This window comes from Lissotriton vulgaris, chromosome 9 (assembly GCF_964263255.1).
Source record: "Lissotriton vulgaris chromosome 9, aLisVul1.2, whole genome shotgun sequence".
In the NCBI taxonomy this organism is placed as follows: Eukaryota; Metazoa; Chordata; class Amphibia; order Caudata; family Salamandridae; genus Lissotriton; species Lissotriton vulgaris.
This window is the reverse complement of record NC_141697.1, coordinates 522,489,333-522,511,075: the sequence shown is the minus strand read 5'-3', so window position 1 is coordinate 522,511,075 and position 21,743 is coordinate 522,489,333. Positions and strand designations below refer to the sequence as shown.

Sequence of the window (21,743 nt, the reverse complement as noted above, 5' to 3'; positions counted from 1 at the left end):
CGTCAATTCCTCTACATTGAAAGGCTTCGGCTTGTTGAAGGACTAAATTAGCAATTATTTTAGAGTAAAACTTTACCCTTATTCGTTGCCCATTTATAGATCTTATTGGGAGAACTAAATCAATGTCATTTGTTAGAACCAACTTTAAGCTTTCAATCTCATTAAAGCAATTAAGTAGCCAGGATCTATTCATTTTTAGATCAGAATCAAGTAATGGGAGAAAATCCAATGAAAGAGTATCCACATATAAAATAGGGCTTTTTGCTGATTGAGGTATTACATTCCTAACTACCTCCGTCTGAGGCAGAAAGATAGGTGCTGTTGGATTAAATACTCTTGTTACTATCGGGAAATGTATATTATCATCGATACTTATAGGTTGGGGAGCAGGAGCATCGACTAAAGATCCAGAAACCACCCTCTTCATAGTTACTTCAACCGGGGTACTCCCATTGGCATCATTTATGATACCTTCCTCTTCCACCTTATCCGGGATATCTGAAGGTGGGCTATACCCTCTTTCTATAAGAGCGGGCGTTTCAGATATTGTATGTTTTTGAAAAATAATTTGTCTGGGTCTTTTCTTTTTATATTTACGTATCGGTTTCCCCTTTTTCCCTCTTGATTTTATTTTGGCAGCTCTGGGAGACCCCGAGGGTCCTTCGGGCTCCTTTTTATCATGTACAAAAATGGGAAAGAGATCATGGCCCCCCGTTTGAAGTTCTTCACTCACATTTTCTTCCTGCTCAACCAACACTGGTTCTGTTCTCAGAAGCAGGGGAGATGAGGTGGATTGATTAGGGGACTTATGAATCTCCGCCTCTATAGATAATCCCAAAGGGGCATTTCCCTTCACCTCAGTAATGTTATCAACCTCTTTATGGACATCAAGAACAGGGTTAGCAGAAGTAATGAGAGGCTTAATCACATTTTCAACATTTTTCACATTTTGTGCCAACAGTGCCTGCAATATCTCCGTAACCGAAGACAAGATACAATCAGAGTTTACAGCAAATTTACCCATTAAAAGTAATATGGAAGACAGAATTTGCTCAAGGGCTATGAGTGACTCAGAAATGGGTTTATCATTTTTTGGGTAACTGGATGATGTAAGGGGCAAATCCCCGATAAATTAAAATGCGGGGATTGTACATCACTCTGCGGAGAAAGATTATCTGTGGATTTAATGGAGGGCGTACTGCTATATAATAGCAGACCAGATGGTGTTTCTCCACTAGGAGTTTTATTTGCCACTAGGTGGGATAAAGATGTCTTATCCACATATCGACCGCAGAGTTCCAAGTCAATGCTGGTAGCTATTGAGGCATCACCCTTATCTTCTTCCAGAATATCATTTCCTTTGAGAATATTATGATCCAAAGATTGCGCTAATATTAACAAAGGATCAGCATCAGCCACATGTACAGGACATATAGGAAGGTTTACCACACTTGACTGACTCAGTGACCTTTTCATTTCCACCATAGGGACCAACTGACTAACTTCCTCTACATTGGGACAAAGTTCCAACTGTGGTAATTGATCAATATCAGATTTCCTAGAAACTTCTAGGGATTTATTCAAGCTTTTCTCCCAGATTTGACTTAATTGCATCTGTCCTTTTATGATGACATTGTTAGCTTGCTTTTTCCTCAAATGACTCGGACCGGGTATTGTACCAGGATTCTCCATTACAATTTTCCCGGAACGTAATGTCTTTGCCTCCATAGTGCCGTAAAGGAATCTAAGCCTACAATAGTATTCCCAGTCTTACAAATGAACACAGTGTAAAATAATATAAAATCACAGGGGATAAGAGTGGGAGAAGAACTAGCAGTTAAAGTACTTTGTGGCTATACTCCTATCGGCGTTTTAGCATATCCTTAAAATCTAGTAACACATACGAGAATCTGAAGAAATACAACTAAAATTCAAGATACCGGGATCCAGCCCGGCCTACCTCGGCCACTGAGGGCCACAGAGGGCCCGCCCTTTGCCCGGGCTTAGCCCGGCGACACCCGCGCGCGTCCCGCGATGCGCGTTACCTCAGCGCAATTTGTTCCAGCTGAGGGGGGCGTGGCAGGGAGGTTCTCAGAGCCCAACTGGCTTCTGGGCGTTGGTATTCACTTGCCTCCAAAGCAGCCAACAAGCCTTCCACAGCGAGTGTTTCCCGCGAAGCGGGAAACGCGAGAGGTGAGTCACAGGCGCTGGCTGATAGCGCTATGAATGTTAATGGAGCACTAGCGCTTCCAGATAGCGCTACACGAAACACAGGAGCCTTGCAGGTTCAGGCCACACAGTGAAGAGTAAAGTTTTCCAAAGCTAGGCAGCCGACTTCTTCAGCAAACAGGATAGAGAATTCCAATCTTCAGCGCTGCCTCAGCGCAATTTGTTCCAGCTGAGGGGGGCGTGGCAGGGAGGTTCTCAGAGCCCAACTGGCTTCTGGGCGTTGGTATTCACTTGCCTCCAAAGCAGCCAACAAGCCTTCCACAGCGAGTGTTTCCCGCGAAGCGGGAAACGCAAGAGGTGAGTCACAGGCGCTGGCTGATAGCGCTATGAATGTTAATGGAGCACTAGCGCTTCCAGATAGCGCTACACGAAACACAGGAGCCTTGCAGGTTCAGGCCACACAGTGAAGAGTAAAGTTTTCCAAAGCTAGGCAGCCGACTTCTTCAGCAAACAGGATAGAGAATTCCAATCTTCAGCGCTGCCTCAGCGCAATTTGTTCCAGCTGAGGGGGGCGTGGCAGGGAGGTTCTCAGAGCCCAACTGGCTTCTGGGCGTTGGTGTTCACTTGCCTCCAAAGCAGCCAACAAGCCTTCCACTGCGAGTGTTTCCCGCGAAGCGGGAAACGCGAGAGGTGAGTCACAGGCGCTGGCTGATAGCGCTATGAATGTTAATGGAGCACTAGCGCTTCCAGATAGCGCTACACGAAACACAGGAGCCTTGCAGGTTCAGGCCACACAGTGAAGAGTAAAGTTTTCCAAAGCTAGGCAGCCGACTTCTTCAGCAAACAGAATAGAGAATTCCTACTAACTGGTGTTAGCGACAGCTTGGTAATAGGGAGATAATTTTATCTCCGCTTTCTTGGCTTTTAAAGCCAAAAAAGTGGAGATAAACCCCCTTGATAATATGCCCCCAAGTTCGTAACAATGCGGTCAGATCTTACCAATTGGGAACTTACCCCAAGTGAAGGTGGGAGAGGGCTGGCGTTCTGGATATAGCACAGCGCTGTCAGTCAGGTATAATGTGGGAGCACCACAATGTCTGCGAACAATAAGGAACTCTGTGAAAATAAGGGCACTGTCAGCCAAATATTACACTAACAATGGGAGACCAGTCCATGTAAAGGAATTAAACTACATACCAGAATGCCTGATGTGGTACGCAGGTTGTGCGTGCATGCCAGCTATTTCTCTTAATTAGATGCCAGCTGCTTTAGTCCTGTGGGAAAATGGGTTTTACTTCCTGTGAAATGACAGGAATGAGCAGTTGTAATATGTCAATGAGAACGCAATATATGCTAATGTGGCAAAAGTATAACTGAGTCATTATTATGATTTTTACCCATGCGTGAATAATTAGATGCAGTTGATAGCGGCATGCCACCTCGGGGCAGCTTGTATCAGAAATAATCCCCAGGTATAGTGATATCCTATAATATACAGGAATTTGGGTATTCAAATAATGCTTAAAATATAAAAAAGGCACTATTTACAATTCCCTGCACAACATGGCAAGCACTATGCGGTGCCTACCACATGGTGCATGGAAATGTAGGGAGGCACCATAGGTGCCCCACAACCCTCAAAAGAAAGTGCCTGTGCTGTTGGGTGGCCTGCTATGGGCCCCCAAGCTCCCATTCCGCCAACTTGTTCATGGCGGGTTAACCACAATGAACAGGAAGGCGGAAAGGGATATCATAATGCCAACGGCAGTACCTGACAGGCATTGCTGTCATGCTTGGCAATGCAGCTGCTTCAACAGTTGGTCGGAAAATGATTCCTTGTCAGAACAGTGGCGGTCGGTCTTTCTGACCGCCACTTTTCTGCCCGCCATAGTAATCTGGTCAGTGGAAAACCGCAGTACGATGGCGGAGGGCTAGCTACTGACAGGCTGTCGGTGGCAGGCCTTCCGGCATCATAATCAGTCCCATAATAAAGGGTATGGGGGAAGCGGTTGACTTCAGGAGTGGTAGGACTCGAGGTCATAAGGCATGCAAATTTTCATACTCCCCAGGCCACTGTTAGAACAGAGACCAACCTTGCTATTTAGTATAGATTTTCTCCCCTTTTGGCAGAGAGGCCATCACAGTGCTATCCCTCGGAGGCTATGTGGCTTTGGAATAGTTTTTTCAGCTAGTTCACAATAAGGTGCTTAATTTTTGTAGGTCCAAATATTTTGATCCAAAAATGTCCTTCTTAAATCTTACATTAAATGTTGTTAGTTTTCCAAACTTAGGACCAGATGTACAACGTTTTTTCAGCTCGCAAACGGGCCGATTTTCAGAATCTGGCCATTTATGACTGGTAAAAAGCATTTTCAAATATATAAAGCCTGTTTTGTGAGTCGGTAACATATTATAGACTCGCAAGATAGGCTGTGTGCGTCATAATTAAGAAGGGACGTCCCTTCCTAATAGCACGTCAAAAAGGGGATATAAGATTTTTTTTATGACCGGAATGGGGTTGCAAAACAATTACAGTTTACCACCTACTTCAAGTAGGTGGTAAGCCAGTCGCAAACTGGAAGGGGTCAACAGAGGACCGCTTCCCCTTTGTGAATGGTCGCAAAAACGTTTTAAGGGCTGGCAGAGGTATAATGGACCAATGCCTACCCTTAAAAAATGAAACAGAAATGTTTCATTTTTCTTTTTGAAACACGTTCCATTTCCTTTAAGGAAAACAGGATGCATTTAAAAATAAAAGTTGCTTTATTTAAAAGCAAACACACATATGGTGGTCTACTGTCCCCAGTAGGCCACCGCCCCGTCTTATTTCCCATTCTCACTGGTACGCAAATCCAATCTAATCCAATCATGAATATGGATGAGGCAGGGGAATTGCTACCCCCATTGTGAATCTCTAATCTGTCTGAGACACATTTCATTTCACAATTAGAAACTCACAAAATGGAGTGTTTGAACATCTGGCCCTAAGTGCCTTGCCTATATTTCCATTGTCCTTTTGTCCAAAAAGACTTGCCCATGTGATGCAAATGTGCATTCCTTATGTGGTATGGTCTGAACATGGTTTCAGCACAATGACGCACATCATTGGAAGGCAAGGCATACCTGGAGGTTTAAACCTTTTCCTGAAAAATCTCTGCATGGAGCCAGATATTAATATTAGCTTGTTAGTCTACATTAGTCTATAGCATCTTAAAGCATGGAAGACATTATTCCATGAAACTGGTGGGTCTCGTGCTAAGGCAGATGTCTTTGGTTTACCTGTCTCATCCCTTTTATGACATGCCTCTAATCCAAACACCGGCATATTAGTTAGTTAACGTGGTGATGAAGTCATTTAGATTAGACCTCTCCTGTCACCACTGATCTCCTTTAGTTGCTGCTGAACAGACATCTGCTGCCTGATCATTGTAAACAGCACACATGTGAGCATCAATAAGCACTGTAAAGACAACTCCACCTGGGAAGTAAAAATTGGATCTGGCAACTGCAAACACCCTTCAAGGTTGAATGCCAAAATCGATGACTTGTTTGAGCAAATATTAGCTGCAGGTTATAGGACCCGTCCAGTATTGATTCTCAGTTGAGTCATTGGCTATTATGCCTTATTTTAACAACAGAGATTTGCTCTTTTTCTGAAAGAACACTCACACACAAAAGTGCTTCTTAAAGTCACAAACTGATGGGGACAAATCATAGTGTAAGTCTACAATAACCCCTACCATCATTGTATTGGAGAACGGATAGTGCCCTCAAAGCATTTATTCCCTTTTCTCATCTGGTACATAACTGACTGCTACTAGTCAATTTTAATAAATTGTATTTTTATACATCACTACACCACATTTTCTTCATTATACATTTCTCTCAGGGCAGATCTACTCCCATTACATCTTCAAGAAAGTGACTTCCCTTTTGGCTTGAATAGGAGTTGCATGTTTTTACGTCATAAGCCTTTTGTTGTGAGTCAATCTTAATCAATTAACCCCTTGGGCGCGGCCGCGATTCTGCGCCTGTGCAGCGTTTTTCAAAGTGGGCGGGTTTATGACTGATCCCAGCCGTCATCAGCACACGAGTCATCAGCATCGAAAGGGTTAAAGCAATCACAGAAGTTCTACGTAGAGTGCCACTTTTGGTCAATGTTAAAGTCATTATTGTGGTCATCCATATTTCTGTGTACAGATCAACCCCTTAGAAAGGCATTGTAATGGAAAGGGCTATCCCACAAAATCCTGCTATTGTACACAGGCTTCCGTAAATGAGAATGCGTTGAAGTCCAGTGCTAGCTAATGCAGCGGGGGAACAGTCAGAACACTGCGGTCTTAACCGCAGGTGGTTCCGACTACACAAGCACAACCACGCTTGCCTTAACCACATATTTGTCTAAATCAAGCATGTGTGTGGTTAAGGCAGTGCGGGTTCTAGCTGCTGCAGGGATGGAAGAAAGTAAAGACGGTAGCAGGAAGACGCCGTGGTGAAGTGAGTGGGGCTGGGGGCGTCAGGATAGGTTTCAGGGTACTAGAAGGGTTGGGGGGTCTGGGTAGTGTTCGTAAAGGAGCAGGGTTTTAGGAACAGAGCTGGGGGTGTGGGTGTAGGAGCAGTGGGGATTTTACCCACAGATACCCCTTTACTCTTCATGCCTGTACCACGAAATTGCGTGGTAAGGAATGTGTGGTTAAGACACATTCGTGGTCCACTGCCTGATAGAGGCACACTTGGTGCAACCATGCATGCTTCTATCATACAACCTCTATCAATAGCGTTTTATACAGGTGAACTATACAATATTTGTTGCTCTACCCTGTCAGTGCATTCCTTCACCACACCCTTCCACCTGGCGCACAATGACCCTCACATGACTGAGCACAAGCACCATATACAGGAGTAAGCTCAAGAGGGGCGAGCACCGAGTGTAAAATGAAAGGCTAAAGGGGAAGTGGTGAAGTGTGGTCCTGAAGAATCTGGATTTGATAAGAATGCATAGACTAAAAGGAGCTTTTCAATTAATGACATCATCCCAGCAGTGGAAGATGCAACCAGTTAAAAGCTGGTCTGAGGGAGCAGAAATGTTAAACACCTCAGCACCGCTTTTGCTACTTTGGCCCTAAATTCAAATCCTCTGATATCCCTATCCATAAAAGACAGGGGTCACACGTAAATTAAATATATATTGAATTTAAAGGGACCGACACTGGCACTAAATATTGTGATGCCCGGACCTTCTAAAGAAATACATCAAACCCCGTACTTCCCTAATACGGGCCGCCCCTCATGTCTTACTGCAGAATATCAGTGCAAGAGATGGTGAAGTGGCCAGAACAGTTTTGAGGTTATTGTAGTCTGTGGCAACGGTGGACATTTCAGATTATAGTGTTTCCTGAACCTCTCCCGTAGAGCCCACCCTTGGACCAGCTGCAGCTAACAGCTCATGAGGTGTGCTTTTTACTCTCTGCCTACATTTTTCATTAGCTTGTGTCATTATCCACTGTAAACTGTGGCTGTTCATTGGTCAAAGGCTCAGTAGCTCCTCCTTAAAACCAGCTTGTCTCATTTTGTAACCTCCCATGGCGACACCCATTGTTACGTGTGTTGTTGCTCGGTCGGCTTTGATTACAGCCTCCGAGCACTATTTTCTCAAACAAGTTTGCCCTGCCTACTGTTGCAGGCAGGACATGCTCTCGCCTAATGCTTTTTTTACATTTTTATAGCACGGATTTGCAATGCAATAGGTCTCGCATTTGCGAGAGTTTAAGCTAATGGCATTGTAAATGACTATGCCTTTCATTTATCTGTTTTAAAAACAACACATAAATAAAAGGCATTGTCATTTACAATGCCAATAGCTCAAACTCTCATAAATGTGAGACCTATTGCATTGCAAATGCTTGTTGATGTATAGCCTTGCATTACCACACTTCCCTTCTTCTCTCCCAGAAGCCCAACGAGATCCCGTAGATGCGAGACATTGAGAACGCTGCATTGGTTGTGTGATGGAACCACGCATGTGTTTAACACGCCTGCCGGTTCCACACAGGCTCAACCACGTAAGTATTAACAACGCGTAAGCCTTTTCCACATTTGACTTTACAACAGAAGATGTGTTGTTACGGCATGTATGGCAAAAAGATATCTGTGGTTAAGACTTGACCGGTAAGTCTTACCCCCCCCCTCCCACAGTGATCCAACTCAAAGACGCTCAGACCACGATTTCAACCATAAAATTGACAAACAGTGATCTATTTTGGGGAGAAATTTCTTTACTTTCCTTTTGCATCATATGATCAAAACGTAAATTTAACGGGCTTGACTGAATTATTTACCATACTTGACTTTATCATATAAAGAAATTGCATATGTTTTCCTTTTATATGTTTAGGACTACAAAAATAAAGCAGCCAAAGATTTATCCCTATAGGAAACCAAATAGAGTAATAACAATGAGAAAATGCAACTGTTTAATACAACTTATCCTTTAATTATTCTAACGTTAAATTCCACTTTTTATTTATTTTTCTATTTTAACATGTTTATTTTTTATTTCTTTAGGTTTGCACCCACATAAGAAATATTTTCCTTACTATCGGTTATCTGTTGCCGTGTGGATTATTTTCGGTCTTGCTTGGTTGGCCCTTCTGTTTAATTTATTGACGGCCTTACTAGAAGACACCGAAAAGAAACTGACAAAAGACCTCAGAAAGAAGGGTAGGCGGAGCCGAGGGAAGGAAGAAGCCTTAGATGCACCCTTGGATCTTAGCATTGGTCCTGCTGATGGAGAAGATGTGCTGCTGAATTCCAGTAGTGACAACAGAAAACCATATTGCCAGGAGGATAAACTTGGCAGCACAAATCAAATGGAGCAAACTGCTTAACACGGCTTTTGTTTATGGTCCAAGACTTGGGAATCTAGGACAGAAGTCTGGCACTTACAGAGCGAAAAAAGGAAATGATTCAAAATAAAAACTACAGAATCAAATATTAGTTTCAAAAGAACCCTCTTCTGAGTGTTTCCAAACTCTTGTTGACTCGGGCAATCGTACCGATGTTCTGTGTGCGCACATGCTTTGGGGCTTATATCTCATAAACCTACCTACCAAGCAATGGAACACAGAAGAAGGTGGAACAAAGGGATGATGCAAGGATTATCTTCAATTGGGGGTTGGGAGTTGTCTAGTTGTGCTCATGCCCACAAACAAACTTGAGGTCCTTTACTAATGGCTGATTAAATGTTCCTTGAAGAGATGCCTTTTCAGATAATGACATATTTTGATGGAATCAGTATTCATTGATAGGCATGTGTCTGACAGTCTAGTTGCCTTGTCACTGTGCTAGAGAAATGGGTTGACATAAGCAGTTGTCTTTTTTACATAGTAGGAGGATTCAATTAAAAAGCAGCTGTTCTAGATTGTAAGCAACTGGGTTCAAATATTTTGCATCAGCTTCAAGAGTTCTCTTATATTGTAGTAACTGACAGGAACATAAAATACAACTGTGAGTAACAGTGTAAGGAAGTGGTCTTAATATTCAATGTCATCTTCACATTCAGACAGAGCTGTGAGTGCTGAGATTATGAACATGGATGATAAAATTTTGTTCCAACTGAGTTAGAGGTGTAAATATCGCAATTTGCACTTAAAACTATGCCCAGTTTAACAGGTTTGCATGGAGGAAGAGCTCAGCGGAGGAGGGGGTAAGAAATAGTAAATATATTCAATAAAAATGCAGACAGAAGCAAGGGACATTCGTGTCAAGCTTTCAGGACTGCATGCCATGTGCAATGACAACTGGCAGTGAAATATACAGAACAGTTGGGCTTAAGGGGTTCAGCTTTTTCTCCAGTGTTGCGCAGGGGCGGCTCCTCCATTATGGCGGAGAAGCATTGCCCCTTGCTGAAAGCGAGCAGAGGCAAATGGGGAAAATAAAATGACAATAAAACAATTTTATTATAATTATATTTTTTCCTTAGCTAGAGGCAGCAGGGTCCAGGAGGGGCCATCCTCAGCTTTTCAAGGAGTAATGGGCACTGCTAAGTGCACATGTTGGTATGGACGGCTGTCTCAGGCAGGCTAAAAAGACATGCGCACTTAGATTTTCCCCAACCCAAGCTGTGTTGCACAGCCGAGTAGAGAACACTTCCATGGTCCCAGGCACTGTCTGAGTGGCAAACCAGGCTGCTCAGACCGATCCCAGGGCTTCTCTCATGCTGGAAATAGTGTTCCCAGCATGAGAGAAGCACTGAGATTGGCACTAGGGAGACTGTGCTGTGTGCATCAGCCCTGGCCTGCCGGAGTCGAGGATTGGGAGAGAGGAGCAAGGGGGTGCCAGATAAGAACAAATGTATTTATTTTTGAATTATGTCTGATATGATTTCTTTGTTTGTATTTCCCCCGCCTCAGCACTTCACCAAGCGAGCAGCCTCTACTGTTGTTGTAGGTTCTGAAATACTGTAGAAGGAACATTGAATGGTTCCAATATTGTAACCAGAATATTGACGGCTAAATGATTATAGGAATGTATAATGTATAGATTTTCTTTATCTAACTCCATATCTATGTACCTTAATGATATATATATATAAGTATTTAGATGTGCAGTTAAAAATAGTAGATCTGTACTTCACTCTGTGAATTTACCTGCTGGATATTTTGATTTTTGATATGTTGGTCACAATATTGTGACCACTTGATATTCCTTCTATGATAATCCAGGCTACAACCTCTCCAGTGCTTCATTTGTGCCAGTGAAAACAAATGGTGGTCTCCTACATTAATTTTTGGGGACTTTAATTTGTATCATCAGATTTTGACCTAGTACAACGGAGAAAAGCAAAATATGAGGAAAAAGGGAAGAGAAAGATATCAAAATAATGAGTAGGATACAAAGTATTGATGAGCAAGAACTGGCTGGAACGAAATAAAGAGGCAAGGTGTATAGGATGGTGAAAGAAAAAGACATGGGGAGGCATCAAGAGTAGGTACCCTTGATATACAAATAACAATACCCCAGTCTTCAACAAACAAAAATTGAGATAGAAATAAAATGCATTATTCAAACAAAAAAGTAAATATAGGCCCAGCAAGCAGTCCATTTAGGGCTTAATCCCCTATGTTGCTTCTTGTGACATTAAATGTAAATTAACACTTTCTATGTAAATATTATTTATATACTGTTTCATGATTTGTGAAGTGCTAGCAAATATTCCTAGAAGCTTCTTGAGCTTTTTGGAATGACACTATTATGTTTTAGAGATACCTTATCTTGTTTCCTCTGACACTACCCTACAATGAGTGTGTCAGTCCTACTTCGGTATTCTATATTACAGTTTTGCAACTTAATGATATGATTACACTTTAAAAATATATTATAAGAGGGTGGATTGGTCATTTCTCCTTCTCACGATGGGGAAATACGGCTTCGGAGATGGGTTCCTTCACGTGGTCAGGACCAAATCTCAATTTCCCCAATCCCGGGTGTTGATCAATGGCTACTCGTTGCTTCCCTTCACTTTTAGCAGAGGTACAAGGCAGGGCTTCCCACTCTCCCCCCCTTTATTTACCCTCAGTATTGAACCCTCAACTGTGAAATTTTGAGCCAACGAGGAGATTCAGGGTATACATTTTGGAGGCACGGATCATAAAGCGTCCGTTTTCACGGACAACATCTTGCTCATTCTCACGGAGCCACCTCCTCCCTCAGGGCGGTGCAGGAGGAATTGAGGAACTTTGAGCTAAGAGCTGGTTTTAAAGTTAATGTATCCAAATCCTGCATACTAAACCTCACACTCTTCAACACGGAGGCAATCAGACTACAGGGTCAAACGAATTTTCACTGGGCTAAACACTCCCTTTTATCCCTTGGTGTACATCTTACCCCTAAACTCAGGGAGATATACCAGGCTAATTCCCCCCTCTGGAGACACAGCTTCAACAGGATTTCAAGAGATGGAAACCTCTCTACATCTCCCAGCTTGGGCAGATCAATGCCGTCAAAGTGACTGTCTTGCCAAAACTCCTTTATTTATTTCAGGCTCTCCCAATTGAACTTGACCGGGGTCTTCTACCACGCCTATGCACACTCGTCACTAGATTCATTTGGCCAGGAGGGAGGGAGCGCCTTCCATTTCATGTCATGCGACGTCCAAAGACAGACGGGGGGTGGCACTGCCAAAATTTCTGTTATATTTCCAGGCAGCACAACTACGGGTGGTGATGGAATGGTCCATTAGGGAATCCGATAAGCACTGGATCTTCATAAACAGGGCAATCATGGGGAGAACGATATGGGACGTCCTGTGGAGGCCGAAGGCAGACAGGCCGACAAACACATACCTGAGCACGCCCACACATACCACACTCACGGTCTGGGACCAAGTCAAAAAGAGGGAGGGGTGGATATCTTTCCCCTCCCCTTACACCCCTATTCACTTTAACCCGGCGTTGCCGCCAGCACTGCGCAAGGGGCCCTTTGACTGTTAGAGGGAGGGAGGTTGCTTAAAACTTTCGGGCCGATTCCACAACTTTGGTGTGTTGTCCTTCGAGAGATGCAAAAGGGAATTCTAGGTGGTGCACAGCAAGCATTATCACTATCTCCAGCTTAAGCATTGAGTCTCATTACCACACATAAGAGAAGCAGCCACCAGGGAGCTCACGACCATGGAGAGACTGGTTCTAAAAGCGGGTACCATGAAAGGGGTAATCTCCTCACCAAGGGCCCGATGTAGGTAAATCCTATTTACCGAATCTTAAATACTGAATCATACCGATTCGGTATTTAAGTGTCGGTAAATTGGAAGTAGTCAGATGTAGGTAATTCTGATTTTAGATTTACTGATTCGGTAGGATTCGGTATTTACCGATACGGTAAATACCGAATCGGTATTGCCCATTGAAGCCCATAGGAATCAATGGGCAATACCGATTCGGTATTTACCGAATCGGTAAATACCGAATCCTGCAAGGGTGCAGGGGGTGTCACTTTGACACCCTCTCGCACCCCAAGTACGGGCATGTGTGCCATGTGGCACACATACATGCCCTAAGGGCATGTCTGTGTGTCACATGGCACAGGTGTGCATGCACAGATGTGCATGTACACCTGAATTCGGTATTTCACCACCCAATTGTATTGGGTGGTAAAATACCGAATTCTGAAGGCCTGTAGCACTGTAAACAGTGCTACCTACATCAGGAATTACATAATCAGTAAATTTACCTATGATAGCCCCCTACATCTCAATCACCAAATACCGGTCGGTAACGGCCGAATTCGGCCGTTACCGACCGGTATTTGGTGACCTACATCGGGCCCTATATGCCATGCTATTAGCCACCCTATATGCCCCACGGGTGCGCTCCATGTCCTTTTGGGAACAGGTGCTAGGAAGGGGTGTCTCTGACGAGGAATGGAAACACATTTGGGGCGATAGTACTAAAAATAACCACTCAGTTGCTTTGAGGGAGGTGCATTACAAGACATTCCTGGACTCCTCTAAACTCAAACGGATGTTCCCTGACACCTCAGATGTCTGCTTGTGGGGCTGCGGTGTACAGGGGGATTTCCGGCACATCAGGTCGTTTTGGGAGGAAATCCTTTCACATTTCAAGGACATGCTGGGGTACCCCATCCCGACAACTATAGAAGGGTCACTACTGGGCATTAGGGATCCTGCCTTGGAGCACCAAACAACAGCTGACAAGGCTATAATATGGGCCTGCCTGGGCGCAGCAAAACTCATGATAGCAGCCACATGGAAAAAGAAGGACGCCCCAGCGATATCCTTATAGCACGCCCACCTGTGGAGAATCCTCTCTATGGAACGCCTCGCTGATATCTTCCTGGGACGATTATGTGAATTTTGAATGGGGCCTATTGGTTACTTACATGTCCTGTGGCTTGCTCTCGGCATTGTGCCCACTTTCTTTAAGGATGATATATCTCTTTCAATTTTAGTCTCTCCAATGAAGGTTGGTTGACACACTCATCTCCCTCTTAAGAGCCGTAGCCCTATGTATACTGCCTCATTTCTTAGACACACCTTCGATATCCGCTCTTTCTCGTGCCAATCCATTACCACCGGGGGAGGGTTGGGATGGTGAATTTCGTTTCTTTTTCCTTTTCCTGTTTAAGGGGCTACCCTTAAAGTTGAATGTTTCAAATCAGGTATCTTCTCCTTTGGCTACAGAGGGGTTTTCATAGACCTTGTGACATGTAATCTGGACTATAATTAGCAGAAAGTCTGGACCCAGGGTCCTGCGCCCTCTACTGTATGCTTGTTGTAACATATGCTCATGATGCTGAAAAATACAAATATTTTTTACAAAAAAATTATACATATATATATATATATATATATTCACTGAAAAAAACATAGGTTTCACACCAGTTATAGTTAGTAATTAGCAGTTAAAAAACCTATTAAATTCACTGAAAAAACCATAGGTTTCACACCAGTTATAGTTAGCTGGAAATTTTACTGACATAAAACCATAGAAATTCCATCGTTATAGTTAGTTGGACTCACTATAAAAAGCACGCCTGCAATGCACTGCTGATGACGTCACATATTACATCACTCATGACATCGTCAGTGACATCACTCATGACATCACTGATGACACCAGCCAGTGAATGTGTGTCTTTCTGAAAAATCAATATGTTTTATATATGTATTTGTAAAGGTTGATGGAAGAATGGAAAGGGGCGACCACTCGGTCCCCCCGAACGTATGGCGGAGTGCCTCGATCCCCCCGGGAAGCCATTTTTTGGCGGGAGGCGCGTCTCGGCTGGTATGCCCGAAGCGGCGTAGCCGGGGCGCGCTTTTTCCCGCCCTAGAGTGGGCTGGCCTAGACACCGACGCAGCCAGCCACGCCCTCGGGGCAGGCAGGGGCGGGTTTACGCCCGCCCTGAAGACGGATAAAAAGGGACGCAAGACCAGAAGACCTCCTCTTGTTCTTGTGCTCTGAAGCTGCACCTCCTCGCTACACGTGAGCTCGGGACAGAACGAAGAGCCAATTTTGACCCACCCACCAGCCCCTGAGGACAGCAAGTTGTTTTGTAATAAAGAAAATTTATGATTATGTTTGCTGTTTTCGTTTACAGGTTGTGATGGTATCATGTTTATGATTGACCATAATGAAGAATGGTGTATGTTGTGAAGGTTTTTACAATAAAATGATTCGATATAGTGTTGAATTTTAAGCATGCTCTTTCGGTCGTAGCGACCAATGTTTTGTAGGTTTGAGTAGCATTGTCGTATTTATTTTTGGTAGGCGGTAAGGTCATGATCGGTGAGCACTAATTGGTAGATCCCTATGAGTGGGCGTCACCCAACACGGATGGGAGCGCCCGGGAGAGGTGGCCATTGGCCCCTCAATGGGGAGGCGGTCCCGTCTAAGGATGGGTCGCCGGAAGTAAAGGAAAGGCGGTCAAGGCCCCTTCCTTTGTAGGAGGGGTTACAGCCCCCTCCTGGTGAATTTCCCGGGGCCAGTGACATCTGCGACGGCAGATGCTGTAAGTTGTGTGGGGTGGGGGGAGGTCCACGATACCTTCTAGATACCTCACACGAGTCTTCGAACGACCTTTAAATGGCGTCGAGTTCTTAAGTGCCCCCGTCAAGTCAAGGGAAATTGTTAGTAGTTGCACTTGAGGTAAGCCTCTGTGCTGTCGCCCCTCCCAAGTGGGAGGGGTAAGTCTGGTTAGGGATCTTGACACCGGTTATGACCTTGCCGTTGGCCCTTAAACGTTAGGATGTACAATTTCAGTATTTTTAGAGAATGTTTTGTAGGATGCTAGTTCGGCTAGGAGAACCTCTGTATTAGAGAATCTGTTAAGGTTAGCCAAACATCGCAATGTGGTAATGAAATTGTACATAACATGAAACGTTTAATGTTTTTTAATTTGTTTTTAATAAATACGGCCGGGAGGGTCACTCCCTCCCACTTCCAAAAACTTCAAGAACTGTTTCCGGTTTCCCTCCTTCTGGGGATTGTGTTGAGAGGGGGTGGCGGGTATCTCAGCCATATAAATGGTTAAATAAGTGTGTAAAAAAAAAAAATGGTTAAATAAGTGTGTAAAAAAAAATGATTGGTTAACTGCCTTATTAAGTGTATCTTATTGAATACATATATTAGCGAGTAACTTTTAAATATTGAAATATATGTATCAGTGTTTCACTTTGTGTATAAGTGGCTGCATGGATTGGTGACTGGCTCACTGTTTGTATGTGTTTTTAAGACAGCATATGTGCAGGACTGTATGGGTGGATGAGTGTGTATATGTGTGTGTTAGTGAGTGAATGACTGTCTCACTATTGTCTTTTTTAGTAACAACATATATTTTAATCTAGTGTATGTGAGTTTTGATGTATATAAGTCAGTATATGTGAAAGTAAGAGATTGTAAGAGTTTCTGTTTAAATAAGTATGTGTTTCTATAAGTGATTGTTTAAGAGAGTAAGTATGTGTAAGTTTCCTTAGAAGTAAGGAGGTAGTGTGTGTATAGTTGTACATGCAAATAAATGGATGTTCAATAGTTTATTTGCATGTGTGAGTATGTGTGTGAGTAACTTTTGGATGACTGTCGGTGTATAACAGGATGTATAGATGTATCACTACATATGAAGAGTGAGTATATGTATCAGTGACTATATAGAACTGTTGGTGAATGAGTGGATGTGTATATAGATGGTGGAATTACTGAATTGGTTGTTGTAAATGGTATGGGTATCTCCATTTTTTTGAAAATTTTAGTTTCTATTTTTGAATATGTGTTTCAAGGGTTACATTACACTAAAAGGAGGTCTTTCACTCTGTCACAAGGATGGTGTCATAAGTGATGTCATGAGTGATGTCACTGACGATGTCATGAGTGATGTAATATGTGACGTCATCACTAGTGCATTGCAGGCGCGCTTGTTATAGTGAGTCCAACTAACTATAACGTTCGAATTTCTATGGTTTTATGTCAGTAAAATTTCCAGCTAACTATAACTGGTGTGAAACCTATGGTTTTTTCAGTGAATTTAATAGGTTTTTTAAATGCTAATTCCTAACTATAACTGGTGTGAAACCTATGGTTTTTTTCAGTGAATTTCATAGGTTTTTTAAATGCTAATTCCTAACTATATATAGGGCCTCAAACCTATGAAATGTAATATTTTTTATAATGAATCCTATATTGTATATTTATATAATACAAATGTTTTTTTAAAAAAAAAATTGCCCTGATGCGCTCCCGGTGCGCGCCCCGGTGTGCGCACCGGAAAGCGCATTTTTCTGCGCGCCCCGGGGCGCGCACCAGTGAGCGTCCCGTTAGCGCTATTGCCGCGAACGAAAACATCATCGTGACGTATCGCGTAGCCGCGTCCGCGTGATACGCACCGCGTAAGCGCACTCGAGCGAATACGATCGCGCAACGTAAGCATCCGATGCACTTATGTGACGCGCCCCAGCACGCCCGGGGGCGCGCAGCATAAGCGCGTCGGGTCATGTGACCTGAAAATAACACTTTTTATTGGTGCAGAACAGTTTTGGTTTCTAAATGATGAAAGCCCGGGTCATGTGACCTGAAAATAACACTTTTCATTGGTTCAGGACAGTTTTTTTTCTCCAAATGATGAAAGACCCCACCTTTTTTCCTTATTCTGACTTTGTCCTTTGACTGAGGAAGACCTGTTTGGAGATCTCTGAATAATATTTTGTGCTTTAAAATGGCTACAGTAGCAGCAGCAGCTGGAGCATCTGCACCACCACCAAGAGGACCACCACAACATCACATTGGTGGTCAAGAAGAAGAGGAGGAGGAGGAGGAGGAGGAGGAGGGGAGGAGGTGACTGCCAGAAGGCAATACCCCATATAGGCTAAAGCAGCACATTGTATGGGAGTTTTTTTCCATCCCAGAGGGCAAGAAGAAAGTGAATGCGCCAAAGGTGACTTGCCAAATCTGTGGCATTGAACTTTCAAGGGGGAACCCTAACAAGAAATATTCATTTGGTAATAACACCATGATTCGGCACATGCAGCGCAAGCATCCCTATAACTATGCTGCCGCAGAGGTGGGAGAACTGGCCAGTAACCCTCCCCAATCTTCACCCACCACCTCCAAAAGAAAGCAACCCACTCCATCGGGACCAGAGACAAGGGAGATGGTCCCAAACATTCAATCAAAGTTTGGGCAATACAAGATCTCTTGTATTTTTTGTGGTAAGACCATCACCTATGGTGAGCAAAGCATAACGCTCATCAACCGTGCTGGTGACACCCACAAATGCCCCAAAAATCCATAATTTTTTCCTGATTTTTTTTTGCTCCAGTTGAGCCGTTTTCAATTCCCTGTTTTTTGTTTCTCCCCATAAAAATAACAAAAAAAGTATAATATAGTTCATAAAAGCCAAAAAAAGTACAAAATGTTCAAAAAACATTACAAGAAATATAAAACAACAAAAAGAGGAAAAAAACTGTTCTTTTTAGAACTACCTCCAATTTATAAAAAAAGGCTACATTTTTAAAAAACTCTGCCATTCTTTTTTCCCCATGGTACGCTCCCCGGTACGCTCCGCGGTGCGCGTACCGGGCGCTCCCCCGCGCAAATAAAAAAAAAAATGTTTTGCCCCGCGGGGCCCTTTTATAGCCCCCACATCAAACCTAGTGGGTCAGGGGGGTCTACTCTGCCCCCTTATGGTCATATCCCCCTTTGTTTTTGCCACCTCTTGTGTCTCGATCCTACCGAGACACAAGATGGCGGCCGCTCCGGACTGTTTGGAATGTTGACAGACACCTGAGAGCCAATCAGCTTTCCGTGCGAGAACTCGCGTAGCGCTGTGGTTAGCGACCCGGTGCGCGTACCGGGGCGCGCTTATAGATATATATATTCTCTTTAACCTAAATTACTCAAAATCCACTGGAGCACATATCTTGAGACATAGCAAAGGCACATCGGGCTACCAGTCCCTACAATTTTGCCAAGTTTGGTGGAAATCTATTCAGCCGTTCGGGCTAAAAGTGAGGTCGACCGCCCTATGGAAATTAACATTGGGAAACACGTTTTGGGACCCCCCTTTTTTCTCGGCCCCCGCTTGACAAATCCCCCCAAAACTTCCAGGGAAGGACCAGAGCGCGGCGAGGCAAATTTGAGGAAATTTTCAGGCAGATTCCTCAACCGGCGCCAAAGTTATTCACAATAGAATGTTGGGAATTTCTATTGAAAATAATCCTAACTATAACTACCAACTGGTAGTTTATAGGACAAGAAATTATGTGGCTTGAAATTTATTAGCTTGGAATTTTCTCATGACCATACATTTCACATAATACAGCATCAATTACATTGGCAATTAAAATATCAAAAATTAATACAACATATGGGGTGGATATAGTTCTGAAAAGAAGAATCGGTCAGCTTTTTCGCTTCAACTATGGCATAAAACATCAAGGTAGATGTTAGTTTTGTATCCATACAGCTGTATGACTTGTTACAGACTGATAAAAAGAAATGTATACAATTCTTGGTTCACAACACCTAGACTTCTATCATTTGCATGTTTCCCTTTTAGTTTTGTTTGAATCAGCATAGTCTGAACTAGGTGCATGCTCTTGACATGTAGTTCTTTGCCAGCTACACATTTCCCATTACAGTAATTACCTGTGAAGAGTGTTGTATGTCAGAATGTCATACACATAGGGGCGATTACGACCCGTCTGTCGGAGCCTTCTGTAGGAGCCATCCTAATCGGTCCCATGGTTTACTTTTTGACTACCGCATTACAATGCTGGCGGTCACAAACTAAATCAGCCAGTCATTCTGACTGAGCCCGTCGGCCAGTCGGAACCGGCTCGTAATCTGAAATGGCGATGCACGGTTTCAGCATGGGTCCATGCCGGCCTGTCCAACATGGAAACCATGACGGAAAGTGTGTTTGGGGGCCCTCTGGTTGGTGACCAAGGGTGCCCCTGTTGATCCCTGCACCCTGTGGCAGGCACCTTAAGGTGCCTGTCACTGGGTGGGGTGTCTGCCACTGGGTGCAGGGATGAACAGCACCTCCCTTTCTCCTATGGGAGCATGTATTATGGCCGGTTTATGGCCGTAACGCATGCTCCCTTAGGGAAATGTAGAAATGTGACCGAACAGTGGTCGGGCACGTCCTAATTAGGTGGTCGAGACCACCAACTAGAGGTTGGTCAGTCCCAGGACTGAGACGGTGTCAATAACTGTGAGGAGGCTGTATCAAAGTTGTACTACTTATTACATCACCAGTAACGCCACAACACACAGCTAACACAAGGTTCAAATGGTGATGAAAACTTACATATGATGATAAAAACATGATAATAACAGAAACAATTTCTCTCACTTCACCTCAGCTAAAAAATATCTATATTCAACAATGTGCAATCTACCCCAGTTTTCACTCTATTTGATTTATTAAAATGAAAACCTATAAAAACATGACAGCAGTCTCATATCATAAGTATAACAGTTAAAACGCTTATAAAGCATCGATGCAAATATGATCAAATAATTCCACAACATACATAAAAAATGCTAATTATTATTCTCACATTTTTAATTTGTGAAAATTAGCTGAAATTAAAGATTTGGAAGTTTCAAAGCCATAAGAAGAGAATTCAGTGGAGCAATACTGCACAAAAGCATCTCTAACAGCACTTAAATGCCTAAATAGGGACAACATACTATGAAAGGAAAGCTAGTTGCATTAATGTGCCTCAGGTAGGCGTTCCATGGGTGGAGCATGGGTGTTTCCATGCATCCACCCATGGATTTTGGCACATTCCCAGATGTACCAACACTGGTAAGCCTATGTATGAATGCATCCAAATGCTATGCCTTGCCAGATGAGGGGAAACTAGGAGAAATATCTTTATTTCTCCTCATTTTTTCCTCTTTCTATGTGTGCTGCAGCACACATAGGAAGAGGAAGAGGATTGTTTTTGTGCCGAAAGGACCCCCTTCTTGAATTTTTTCAGGATTACAGAATTTTTAGATGTGTCTTTTATTTGACGTTGGATGAGACCTGATTTCTTTACTTGCAGTACCTGACCAGATGGGCTCCCCACATTAGACCGATGGGTGTAGGCAAGTGGAGTCCCCTTTTCAATGCGCCACCAGACATGGCTTACCTCTTTTAGAGTTCTCATTTATGACTTTTTGGATCCCTGAAATTTTTTAGCAAGTAAAGTCATTAGTTGCCCTGAACGAGGTGGCTTACAAATCAGGACTGCCCACCTAAACATTTGTCGAGGTTTTTAAAGGTTTAATGCTATGTGCCTTGACAAGGAATTGAGGGATTCCGATTTTTTTAACTGGTGTTATACAGCAGAGACTCTGTTTTTAATTGCTTTGGACTATATTGCTTTATGAGCAATAATCTTTTTGTTTTGGGGCATTTTTTGTAAAATGACAAATTTATTGTATGTGATATCTTGATTGCATTAATTTTGTGACTTGTATGAGTGTTAATTAAAATAGCATTTTATATCACAAATCAATTGTCTTTCTTAGATGTGATTAGTGAATATAACTGTGTTTTCCCTGGATTTAAATTGA

At 43.2% G+C, this 21,743-nt stretch overlaps 1 protein-coding gene across 1 annotated transcript in view; it reads left to right on the top strand.

Annotated features, from left to right (window-relative positions):
- LOC147690358 (potassium channel, subfamily K, member 16-like) overlaps positions 1-9,691 on the top strand; it is a 234,674-nt gene extending 224,983 nt beyond the window's left edge. Inside the window, exon 5 of the mRNA XM_086937990.1 lies at positions 8,734-9,691. Coding sequence (XP_086794116.1) covers positions 8,734-9,056 — 323 coding nt within the window. The 3' untranslated portion in view covers positions 9,057-9,691. The remainder of the gene's footprint in view (positions 1-8,733) is intronic.
- The last annotated feature ends 12,052 nt before the right edge of the window (positions 9,692-21,743 follow it).